This window comes from Lynx rufus, unplaced genomic scaffold, assembly GCF_022079265.1.
Source record: "Lynx rufus isolate CCGP_SWC_20201006 ecotype Redwood Valley unplaced genomic scaffold, mLynRuf1.p SCAF_14, whole genome shotgun sequence".
NCBI lineage: Eukaryota > Metazoa > Chordata > Mammalia > Carnivora > Felidae > Lynx > Lynx rufus.
This window is the reverse complement of record NW_025814828.1, coordinates 50,880,407-50,893,588: the sequence shown is the minus strand read 5'-3', so window position 1 is coordinate 50,893,588 and position 13,182 is coordinate 50,880,407. Positions and strand designations below refer to the sequence as shown.

The following is a 13,182-nucleotide window of genomic DNA, read 5'->3' as shown; positions in this document are numbered from 1 at the left end:
GAATTAGGTATTGGTAATGGGTGCTCAATTTACAACATGAATACATTTTTTGAGAGAGAGAGAGAGAGAGAGAGAGAGGTGAAGTGACCCAGCAGCAAAGAGAGAGAGAGAGAGAGAGAGAGAGAGAGAGAGAGAGAGAGAGAGAAAGAGAGAGAGAGAGAGAGGCTCACCCAAGTGGGGCTTGTGCTCACACAAAGCAGGGCTCGTGTTCACTTAATGCAGGACCCAAACTCACTAACCTTGAGATCATGACCTGAGCTGAAGTCAGATGTGTAACAGACTGAACCACACAGGCGCGCACAACATGAATACATTAAAACCTACTGAATTATACAGTTTAAAATGGTGGATTTTAAGGTATGTGGATTTTATGACAATTTGAAGAAAACTTTGCCATTCAACTTGTATATTTATGCCCACTAAGTTTGTGGTATATTTTGGAAAGCAGAGTTTAGGACAGTCTTTCTGAAATCGTGTGCAATACCTACAATTTATACCCTCTGCTTTTTATCTGGTCCATTCTTAAGAGTAGCTATTATTAATATCTTCCCACATCTCCCCACCAGCGTTCCAAAATTTCCCATGGGAAAGCCTCGAATACTTTATTTATTTGAATTTACAAAGAGCTTATGGTAAAACCATACCATAAAAATGATAACTGACTCCTTTATCTCAGAGTTCCTAGAAAAAGAAATGTCAAGCGGATTTTAGCTGTTTGACACTAAGCAGGTCATACAGTCCTTCTGCACATAAGTTTCTTTTCTATAGAATTGAGGTAGACTTTGACCTCAATTTTTTTTTTGTATACCAAGCATCATTTATTTTGGTTTGTTTTATTTATTTTATTTTATTTTATTTTATTTTATTTTATTTTATTCTATTTTATTTTATTTTATTATTTTTTGCTTCTACTCATATGTTTCTTTTTTTCTCCAAATTTTTATTTAAATTCCAGTTAGTTAACATACAGTGTAATGTTGTTTTTATCTTTAAAATTCATTGATTCATCACTTACGTATAAGAAACAGTGCTCATCACAAGTACTCTTCCTAAAACCCATTACTTATTTAACCCTTCACCCTCTCATCTCTCCTCCAGTAACCATCACTTTGTTCTCAATAGTTAATAGTCTATTTCTTGGGTTGCCTCGCATTTTTTTTCTGCTATGTTAATCTGTTTTGTTTCTTAAATTCCACATAGGAGAGAAATCATATGGTGTTTGTCTTTCATTGACTGAATTATTTCACTTACCATAATACTCTCCAGATCTATCTGCATCCTTGCAAATGACAATATTTCATTATTTTGATGGCTGAGTAATATTTCATTATATCTATATTGTACATATAAGATCAAGTCTCATAACGATAAGCAAATATCAATATAGATATTGGTAGATATAGATACAGATATACAGATATACACCACACATCTCCTTTTCCAGGAAAACATCTAGCAGTGAAGTTGCTGTGTCATAAGGTAATTTTATTTTTAACATTTAAAGGAACCTCCATATTATTTTACAGAGTAGCTGCACCAGTTTGCATTCCCACCAAGACTGCAACCTTTCTCTGCATCCTTACCAACACCTGTTGTTTTCTAAATTGTTAATTTTAGTCATTCTGATAGGTGTGAGATGATATATCATTGTAGTTTTGAATTATATTTCCTTGATGATGAGTGATGTTCAGCATTTTTTCACATGTCTATTACCTATCTGTCTGTATTTGGAAAAATATCTATTCATGTCTTCTGCCCATTTTTTAACAGGATTATTTTATTTTTATGTATTGAATTTTATAATTCTTTATATATTTTGGATACAAACCATTTATCAGATACGTCATTTGCAAATAGCATCTGTTTTTGCTTCAATTTCCTTTTAGATTTGTTGATAGTTTCCTTCGCTAGGCAAAAGTTTTTATTTTGATGACGTCCCAATAGTTTCTTTTTGTTTTTCTTCTCTTGTTTCAGTAGACATATCTACTAAGAAGTTGCTACAGCTGATGTCAGAGAGATTACTGCCTGTGTTCTCTATGATTTTGAAGGTTTCCTGACTCACATTTAGGTCTTTCATCCATTTTGAATTTGTTTTTGTGTCTGGAGTAAGAAAGTGGTCCAGTTTCATTCTTTTGTATGCTGTTATCCAGTGTTCCTAATACCATTTATTGAAGAGACTATTTTTTCTGTTGGATATTTTCTCACGCTTGGTCAAAGATTAATTGGTCGTATACTTGTGAGTTCATTTCTGGATTTTCCATTCTGTTTCATTGATCTATGTGTCTATTTTTGTACTAGTACCATACTGTCTTGGTCGCTACAGCTTTGTAATATAACTTGTAGTCCAGAATTGTGATTCCTCCAGCTTTCCTTTTCTTTTTCAAGATTCCTTTTGGTATTTGGGGTCTTTTGTAATTCCATGCAAATTTTAGGATTGTTTGTTCTAGCTCTGTGAAAAATGCTGGTGTTATTTTTATAGGCATTGCACTGAGTGTGAATTGCTTTGGGTAATATAGACATTTTAACATTTGTTCTTCCAATCATGAGCATGGAAAGTTTTTCCATTTCTTTGTGTCACCTTCAATTTCTTTCATCAGTGTTTTCTGGTTTTCAGATTACAGGTCTTTCACCTCATTGATTATGTTTATTCCTAGGTATCTTATGACTTTTGGTGCAATTGTAAATGGGATTGATTCTTGATTTCTCTTTTTGTTGCTTCATTATTGGTGTATAGAAATGCAGTGGATTTCTGTATGTTGATTTTGTATCCTGCAACTTAACTAAATGCCTGTATCAGTTCTAGCAATTATTTTTAGCAGAGTCTTTCCGGTTTTCTCTATAGAATATTATGTCATTTGCAAATAGTGAACGTTTGACTTTCCTTGATGATTTAGATGCCTTTAATTTTTTTGTTTCATTGCTGACGCTAGGACTTTCAGTCTATGTCCACTGGTGATAGTGGACATTTCCATCTTGCTCCTGACTCTACAGGTGAAAACCTCTCAGGTTTCCCCCATGAGAGTTATATTAGCTGTGGATTTTTCATACATGGCCTTTATTATGTTGAGGTATGTTCTCTGGAAACATATTTTGTTAAGGATTTTTATCATGAATGGATGTTATACTTTGCCAAATGTTTATTCTGCATCTATTGAAAGGATCATATGATTCTTATCCTTTATTTTATTTTTTTTATTTTTTTTTTATTTTTTTTTTAAATTTTTTTTTTCAACGTTTATTTATTTTTGGGACAGAGAGAGACAGAGCATGAACGGGGGAGGGGCAGAGAGAGAGGGAGACACAGAATCGGAAACAGGCTCCAGGCTCTGAGCCATCAGCCCAGAGCCCGACGCGGGGCTCGAACTCACGGACCGCGAGATCGTGACCTGGCTGAAGTCGGACGCTTAACTGACTGCGCCACCCAGGCGCCCCTCCTTTATTTTATTAATGTGTTGTATCACACTCATTTATTTGCAAATACTGAACCACTGTTGCAGCCCAGGAAAAAATCCCACTTGGTCATGGTGAATGATTCTTTTAACGTCCTGTTGGATTCAATTTCCTGGCATATTGTTGAGAATTTTGCTTCCATGTTTATTAGGTATATTGGCATGTGGTACTCTTTTTCAGTGGAGGCTTTGGTTTTGGAATCAGGGCAATGCTGGGCTCATATGATGTATTTGGAAGTCTTCCTTCCATTTCTAATTCTTGGAACAGTTTCAGAAAAAAATAAATATGAACTCTTCTTTAAATGTTTGGTATAATTCCACTGTGTATCCATCACATCATGGACTTTTGCTTGTGGGGAGGTTTTTGTATATTGATTCAATTTATTTGCTGGTTATCAGTCTATGCAAGTTTTCTATGTCTTCCTGTTTCAGCTTTTGTATTTTATATACTTGTAGGAATTTATCCATTTCTTCCAGGTTGTCCAATGTGTTGGCATATAAAATTTCGTTATATATATAATATATAATATATTATATATATAATATATATTAAATATATTTTATATATATATATATATATATATATATATATATATATAAATTTCCTGTGGTGTTGGTTGTTATTTCTCCTCTCTTATTTGTGATTTTATTAAGTTGGAACTTTTTTCTTTTTGATATGTCTGGCTAGGGTTTTATCAATTGTATTAATTTTGTGAAAGAACCAGATCATGGTTTAATTGATATGTCCTATTTTTTTAAACTTCTATATCATTAATTTTGCTCTGGTCTTTATTATTTACCTTATTCTGCTGGATGTAGGCTTTGTTGGTTGTTCTTTTTCTAAGTCCTTTAGGAATAAGTTTATGTTGTTTATTTTAGATTTTTCCTGCTTCATTCTTTTTTAATATTTATTTATTTTTGAGAGAGAGAGAGAGAGAGAGAGAGAATAAGCAGGAGAGGGGTAGAGAGAGAGGGAGGCACAGAATCCAAAGGAGGCTTTAGACTCTTAGCTGTCAGCACAGAGCCCAATGTGGGGCTTGAACCCACAAACCACGAGATGTTGACCTGAGCCTAAGTCAGACACCTAACTGACTGAACCCCATAGCCACCCTGAGATTTTTCTTGCTTTTTTGAGGTAAACCTATACTGGTATATATATCACTCCTCTGACTGCTTTTCTTGCATCCCAAAAGTTTTGGGTCATTGTATTTTCATTTTCCCTTGTTTCCATGTTTGTTGTTGTTTTTTTTTTAATTTCACCTTTGATTTCCTGGTTGACCCATTCTTTCTTTAATAGCGGCTGCTTTTACCTCCATGTAGTCATGGTCTTTCCAAAATTTTTCTTGTCATTGACTTCAAGTTCCATAACATTGTTTTCAGAAAATATGCATGCTGTGACATCAAACTTTTTGTACTTTTTGGGGCCTGATTTGTGACCTATCATGTGATCTATTCTGGTGAATGTACCAAGTGCACTTGAATGGGTATCCTGCTCCTTTTGGATGGAATGTTCTGAATATATCTGTTAAGTCCATTAAGTCCATCTGGTCCAGTGTGCCATTCAAAGTCATTGTTTCCTTGTTGATTTTCTGTTTACATGATTTTTCCATTGATGTAAGTGGAGTGTTAAAGTCTCTCACTTTTATTGCTTTATTATCAAAGAGTTTCTTTATATTTATCATTAATTTTTTTGTTTTATATATTTGGGTTCTTCCAAGTTGGAGACATTAATGCTTACAATTTTTAGTTCATTTTTGTTGTAAGTTCCCCTTTATTATGATATATTGCCTTCTTCATCTCTTGATACATTCTTTGGTTTAAAATCTAATATGTCTGATATAAGTATTGCTACTCTGGCCCAGTATGTCATTCAAAGCCATTGTTTCCCTGTTGATTTTCTGTTTCAATGACCTGTCCATTGATGTAAGTGAAGTGTTAAAGTCTCTCACTTTTATTGCTTTATTATCAAAGAGTTTCTTTATATTTATTATTAATTTCTTTTCACATTAATTTGCATAATATATGGTTCTTCATCCCCTCACTTTCAATCTGCAGTTTTAGGTCTAAATTGAGTTTCCTGTAGACAGGATATAAATGGGTTTAATGTTTCTATCCATTCTGATATTCCTTGTCTTTCTTTGGAGTATTTAGTACACTTGCATTCAGAGTATTTATTGGTAGGTATGTATTTATTGCAATTTTATTACTTGTGTTGTCATTGTTTCTGGAGATTTTCTATGTTCCTTTCTAATCTTTGTCAGTTTTCATCTTTCTTTTCCAAGAAAAGAGTCCCATTTAATATTTCTTGCATGGCTCCTTTAGTGATCATGAACTGCTTTAGTTTTTGTTTGTCTGGGAAAATCTTGATCTCTCCTCTTCTGAATGATAACCTTGCTGGATAGAGTGTTTTTGGTTGCAGATTGTTCCCATCTATCACTTTGAATATATCTTGCCACTACCTTCTGGCTTGCCATGTTTCTGCTGAAAGATCTGCAGCTAGCCTTATGGGTCTTCTTTTGTGAGTTAGGCACCTCTTTGTTTTGTTGATTTTCAGATTTTTTTTCTCTATCACTGTATTTTGTAAATTTAACTACATGTCTGGTTGGCCTGCTTTTGTTGATTTTGATGGCAGTTCTCTTTGTCTTTTGGGCCTGGATGTCTGTTTCTTCTTCAGATCAAGGAAGTTTTCAGCTATCTTTTCCTCAAATAAACCTTTTCCCCAACCACAATATACTTGTAAATATATTTGACACTGCTGTTTGCCAAAATCTCTGGCATGAAGACATTGATATTCCTCAGTGTTCATTTAAAATTTGAAGGTGATTATTTTATTTTGGCTTATGAGAGAGTGGCCAAAGAATAATTATTTTTTAGATTGTAAGATATATTTTACATCTTAGCTTTAATAAATTTTGGGGAAAACCTTAAAGTTGAAACTACTGAATGAAAGAGCGAACCTACGTCGGCCAACTCCATCTTGTTCTGTGTCCACCACCTTGAGTGACTATGTCCCCGACATGGCCCCTTTCTGGGAAAATCGCAGAAACCTCAGACCGCGCCTCCTCCCTTTGAGTAACCTCCCGCTCACCTGTTCAAACTTCCCAATCAAAACACACCCAGCGACCTGCGTAACAGGTCTCCGACCCCTCCCCAGCCAATCAGCTGAGGCCACGACCCTTCCCCAGCCAATCGGCTAAGGCCCCAGCCATTACCTCACCAACTGCCCCTAGACCCCTATAAAACCTTTGTGCTTTTAAAACTTGCTGGCTCTCTCTGGGATCTCACCGCTGCATCAGTGCAGGTAGGGGATTGAGCTCGAGCTAGCTCGAATAAAGGCTCTTTGCTTTTGCATCGGACTTGGCTCCCTGGTGGTCTTTGGGGATCACGAATTCTGGGCATAACACTGATATGGCTTTGATTGGATACTGGTGTATAATATTACACCAGAGACACAAGTAAAAAGTAATGTCATTTAATCTTTACTATGCCAGTACTGACTGATATTAGAATATATACTATGTGACTAAGTGCTAAAATAGTAGTAATATGACTATTCTTTCAGAGTTGATTGAGACTGAGGCAAAATTAGAAAATAAATTGTCTGTGGTTTCTGATATTATAGTGAATGGTTCTGAAGAAATATTAATATAGATACCTGTTATTGGGTTTTTACTCTATTCTGAGGTCTGTTCTACCTTCTTTGGATGCATTTCTGAACCCTTGCAACAACCCCCATTATAATTTAATGTAGACACTACTAGTGTCATTTATCTTAATAAATGAGACAATTATGTTTGAAAGAACCTAATTAATTTACTGAAAGTCAAACATCTTTTAAATGGCAGAATAAGAATGTGAATTCTGGCAGTCAGGCTACATAGCATGGGCTCTTAATCACCAAGGTTTAGTGTCTCCCTAAATATGGTACAAATCGTGTTGGTGAGGGAAGAAATGAGGAGGTACTAATGAGATGGGATGGTATCATGACATTTTCTGAGAATAGAAATATATATATATATATATATATATATATATATATATATATATATTACTTCCAAACACTTATTTCTTGGTGTTAATTATTTAAAACCCGATATAAAAATCAGTAGTTGGGAAGAAGATCTAAAATGACAGTGAAGTAGGAAGGTCCTATGCTTCTCTGATCCCTCAGACACAACTAGATAATTAACAAATCATTCTAAATACATGAGAAATCAACCTGAAGGCTGACAGAGCAAACTCCACAACTAATGGGAGAGAAGAAGCCACATTGAAGAAGGTAGGAAGTGAAGAGATGTTGTTTGGGGGAGAAACAGATCATGAGTGTTGTGGAGGGAAGGGAGTCATGGTCACAGAGAAAGCTAAAAGAGAGAAGGGCACAAAGGTCAATGCACAAGGAGAACATTTCCCCAAAGCCATTGGATGGGAAAAGAAGGGTTGATTTTCCTGAATGCTTGCAATTAGTAGGGTTTATAGACTGCAGTTTTAAAGGTCAGTGGGTTTGGATAGATGCAGCCCTGAGGGTGTTGGCCTACTCCTGGATAGAAGGCAGGCAAACAACCCTGAGGAAAACAGCTTGGAAACATCAACCTGAAGAACTCCTGAGGCACACATTGGTGAGATTATTTGCTCTTCTTAGAACACATCCCTAAGAGATAGAATTCATAGAGACACCTCTCTGGAGACAAAGGGACTGGCTGGCACCATTTCTTTCTCCCACCCTTCAGCATAAAGGAAATTGCATGATCAATTTCTACCTGTAGAAAGTAGTTAATCCACAACACTGGATTCCTTACTAATGCTTACACCAAGTCCCACACTTTTGTGCTCTGGCATGATTGCCTTTGTCAGTCAAGTCTGACTCAATCCCAGCATGACAAGACCCTCCCCCAGAAGAGCAACACAGGTACCTGCCCACACCAAATCCATAAAACCTAGAGTTTTAAAAAGTAACTAGCCTAGGCTGAGATAGAGATCAGAGGGCACTGCACTATTCCTGGAGAGAAGGCAGGGAAATAATCTAGAGGCACACAGTGGGGAAATATCAACCTGTAAAATTCCTGGGACACACAGTGGGAAGACTGTTCCTTGCATAGTGCTCTCTTGAGAGGCAGTGTGCATGGAGACTCCTCTCTGGGGCAAAGGAGATAGCTGGCAATATTTCTTTCCACTGACCTTCAGGATTAACACATAACTACCTGTGGAAAATAGCACAGAGCAGGCGCTGGCTGCCTAACCTGCTTACACCAAGTTCTACACACTTATGATCTGGTGGTACTGCCCTTCTCAGTCAAATATGCATCATTCCCAGTGTGGCATGACTCTTCTTCTGAAGATGAGCAGAAACCCATGTCCACAACATATCTCACTACCAGGTTCAACAGGGCTTCAGTTCTAGTGGAAATGGTATCAGATGTCATTTAACAAGTAGGCCAGAGCACACCTAGTTAAATCTTGCACATTGTGGCCAAAGACCACACATTACCCACTGTAGGCAAGGAGAACCTCTGTAGATGACTGGAATGGAGTAGCTAAATCACAACAACACACACCAGAGTCACTTCCTGAAGCACCAGACCTTGGACACTATATGACCTATTCTTAATAAAAGCATTGTTCTCAGGAGTAGGAAACATAACGGGCTTCTAAAACATATAGAAGACAGAGACAAAATGCCAAGACAGAAGAATTAACCCCAAATGGAACAAGGTAAGGTCATAGATAAAGATCTAAGTGAAACATATATAATATGCCTGATGGAAAATATAAAGCAAGAATCATAAGGATACTCACTGGACTTGAGATAGGAATGGAAGACTATAGGGATGCACACACTGCAGAGATAAAAAAGAAAAAATTTTAAAAAATCATAAAAAAATGCAATCACTGATATTCCAACCAGAACTGATTCATTGAAAACAAGTATGGAAGAAACAGAGGGAAGAACCAGTGGTATAGAAGATAAAATATTGAAAAATAATGAAGTTGAATACAAGAAATAAAAATATGGAACACGAGAATAGTCTTGGGAACTCAGTGACTCCATCAACAAATATAATAGCATTTGTATTATAGGAGTTCTAGAAGAAATAAAGAGAGAAAAGGAGACAGAAAATTTATTCAAGGAAATAATAGCTGAAAACATTCCTAATCTGGGGAAGGAAACAGATATCCATATCCACAAGGCATATCAACAAAATCAGAAAGCAGGCCAACAAGACATATTGTAATTAAATTGCAAAGTATAGTGATAAGGAAAAAAAATATATTAAAATCAGCAAAACATAAGAAGTTCTTAACTTACAATAGAAGACCAATAAGGTTAGCAACATATCTCTTAACAGAAACTTGGCAAGCCAGAAGGGAGTGGCATGATATATTCAACATGCTGATGGGAAACATCTGCATCCAAGAACACTCTATCCGGCAATGCTATCATTCAGAAGAGGAAAAATAAATAGTTTCCCAGACAGGGGAGACTGGTGGCTGTTGGTTAAATGTCCAACTCTGGCTCAGGTCATGGTCTCATGGTTCATGAGTTTGAGCCCTGCATCAGACTCTCTGCTGTCGGTTTAAAGCTTGCTTCAGATTTTCTCCCTCTCTCTCTATACTCCTCCACTGCTAGTTCTCTCTCTCTTTCAAAATAAATAAATAAACTAAAAAAAAAGTTTCCCAGACAAAACAAAAAACAAAAATAAAAACAAAAACTAAAACTAAAGTGTGACCACTAAAGGAGTTCTCCAAGAAATATTAAAGGGAACTCTTTGAGTGGAGAGGAACTACTAAAAGTGACAAAGACAAGAAAGAAACAGAGAACATATTCAGAAACAATTAAATAACAAGGAATGATATTACACTAAATACATATCTATCAATATATACTCTGAATGTAAGTGGATTAAACACTCCAATCAAAAGAGATAGGGTCTCAGAAGGGGGATAAAAACAAAACTCATCTGTATGTGTGGGGGGCCGGGCCCCGGTGCTAGGCTGAGACCAGGTCGAGCAATGTTCCCTGTTGACTCAAGCCAACCCGGTGGTTCCCCCTCCCATTCATGTGGGAGGCTGGGCCCGGCGCCAGGCTGAGACCGGGTTGAGCAACGTTCCCTGTTGACTCAAGACAACCGGTGGTTCCCCCTCCCATTCCCCCACTTTCAAGGGCATATGAAAGCCTTGTCAAGGCCCAGAAAGTTAATTCCTGAATCCTGTGGTCTGCAGGTGTTGGCAGTAATGCTACCTCCCTTTTTCTACCCCAAGTCAGATAGAAACAAACATGGGAATTGTGTTTTGCTAGCAATCTTATCAACAAGGTCTTGTGACCCGTCTAGAAAATGCACAAGAAACACAGAACTAAATGTTTTGGTTGGCAGCGATTATGTGAAACCTGTTTATTCTTAGAATGGCCTGACCCATAAGAGTCTGGATATAAAAGATTGCGTACAGCAACAATAAAGCCGTCACTTGGGCCATCAGCCCAGGGGACCCTCCTGTTCCCAAACTTTCTCTTCTCTCCTTTTTTCTTGCATTCCCCTACCCTCAGGACCCTGACCTTGGTATTTGTCGCGCCGGTTGTGACAAGTGGCGCCTGAACAGGGACCTGAGACAACAAGGAGGAAAGTGAAAGCGGACCGCGCGGCGTTTAATTCAGGTAGGGGAACCGTTCCAGCAGCACAGACGACGGGAGTAAAACTATGGGACAGAAACAGTCTATGGAACAGGGATATTTTATAACTGCCTTGCAGGCTCTTATGAAGGAGAAGGGAATTAAGGTTTCTCAGTCAGCCCTTAGGGAATTTTTTGACATAGTGCATGATTATTGCCCATGGTTTCCAGACGGGGGTACAGTTGATTTAAAGGATTGGCAGCGAGTTGATCAGGAACTTAAAAATCAAATGAAGATTCGTGGAGCTGCAGTTCCAGGGACTTTGTGGTCTACTTGGACCTGTATTAAGGCGGTCCTTGATCCTCAGGATTCTATTGAAATAGTTTCTCTTAGCTCGGAAGCAGCCCAACCCTTAGTGACTTCAGATGCTCCTGTCCCTCCAGGAACTACTTTCAATGCCCTTTTGGGACAGTCACGGGTGCCTTCACCTTTACCTCCTCTCCCCCTCCTAGAAGAGTTATCTGTGCAAGATCCAGAAAATAATGAAGACTCTCCTTTTGGGGATCAGGGAGATGATGGGCCGTATTTGGAAGATCAGAGGAAGCCTGCCTTCTTGGCCCCTCTTGTCCAGAAGGTACCTTTAAAACGACCTTCTTTTCAGGCACCAGATAGAGGCTTACCTCGGCTGGCTTTCCTTATTACTCAGAATCAACAGTCCACTGAACCTTACCCCGTTATGGGAGCTACTCCTTTGCAGCGGACTCTGTATCAAGCAACACAGTATGGGGAAGACACCTCTGCTTTTCACGCTTACCCTGTTATTCAGCAGGGGGGACAGAGAGTGTACTCTGCCCTAAGTTTTAAATTGCTGAAAGATTTGAAATCCTCTGCAGCCCAGTATGGTCCAACAGCTCCCTTTACCCTATCTATGCTTGATAATTTGAGCAGGGAGGCATTATGCCCAGGAGATTGGAAGGTCATTGCTCAGGCTTGTTTGAGTGTGGGAGATAACCTCTTGTGGAAAGCAGAATTTGCAGAAAATGCTGAAAAACAGGCTATGTATAATAAAAGAACTAACATACCAGTGGATTTCAACATGCTCACAGGTACAGGACAATATTATGATGTGGGCCTCCAACTGGATTACCCTGAAATCGCGTATAATCAAATTAATACCTGTGCCATTACAGTTTGGAAAAAACTCCCCTCCACAGGGGGCAGAACTGAGGAATTGTCTAAAATTAGGCAAGGGCCAGATGAGAAGTACCAGGATTTCGTTGGGCGCCTTTTGACTGCAGTCAGTCGTATCGTTAATGATGGGGAGGCAGGTACCATTATTGTAAAACAACTGGCTTATGAAAATGCTAATTCTGCACGTCAGGCAGCCATTCGTCCTTGGAAAAATCAGGGTACCTTGGAGGATTATATCAGACTATGTGCTGAGATTGGACCCTCTTATATTCAGGGCATTACTTTGGCAGCCGCCTTAAAAGGAATAGACCCCTTACAGGTGCATGCCCAGCTTCAGGGTAAAAACGTAAGAACTAATCCAAGGAAGTTGGGTGGAATAGTGTGTTTCAAATGTGGCCAAAAGGGCCATATGAAGGCCCAATGTCGTAGTAAAGAAATAATTCCAACCACCCCCGGTTTGCCAAGTGGCCTTAACATTAATAATAAGCCGGCAATTATTTGTCCCATATGTAGACGGGGGTATCACTGGGTCAATGAATGCCGCTCTAAAACTGATTGTAATGGCAAGCCTCTTCAGGGAAACTGGAAGCGGGGCCAGCCGCAGGCCCCTCAAACAATTGCAGCAATGTTCCCACAGGCGCCTTCTCACCCATTGTGTCCAACACTGGAGACCTCCCAGGTATTAGCCAACTACACCGTGGTACCCCCGCCAGTGCAGGACTAGATCTTACCCCAGCTCAGTCCGTTTACCTAGAAGGAGGACAGCCCCCTAAAGCCATCCCCACAAGGGATATGGGGGCCTCTACCCAGGAATACTTGGGGGTTATTATTGGGAAGATCCAGCTGGACTCTTAAGGGATTGGTGATCTATCCTGGAGTTATTGATGAAGATTACACTGGAGAAATAAAAATTTTGGCCAGCTTAACTATGGGAACTTT

General features: G+C 38.5%; 1 protein-coding gene across 1 annotated transcript; it reads left to right on the top strand.

The window, feature by feature from the left end:
- Positions 1-11,140: 11,140 nt before the first annotated feature.
- Positions 11,141-12,967, top strand: LOC124509270 (endogenous retrovirus group K member 7 Gag polyprotein-like). The gene has a single exon (XM_047075799.1). The coding sequence runs from the start codon at positions 11,141-11,143 to the stop codon at positions 12,965-12,967; it is 1,827 nt and encodes a 608-aa protein (XP_046931755.1).
- Positions 12,968-13,182: the final 215 nt, after the last annotated feature.

What these genes read in the sequence shown, in the direction of transcription:
- LOC124509270 (XM_047075799.1), top strand. Translation starts at nt 11,141, where the DNA reads ATGGGACAGAAACAGTCTATGGAACAGGGATATTTTATAACTGCCTTG.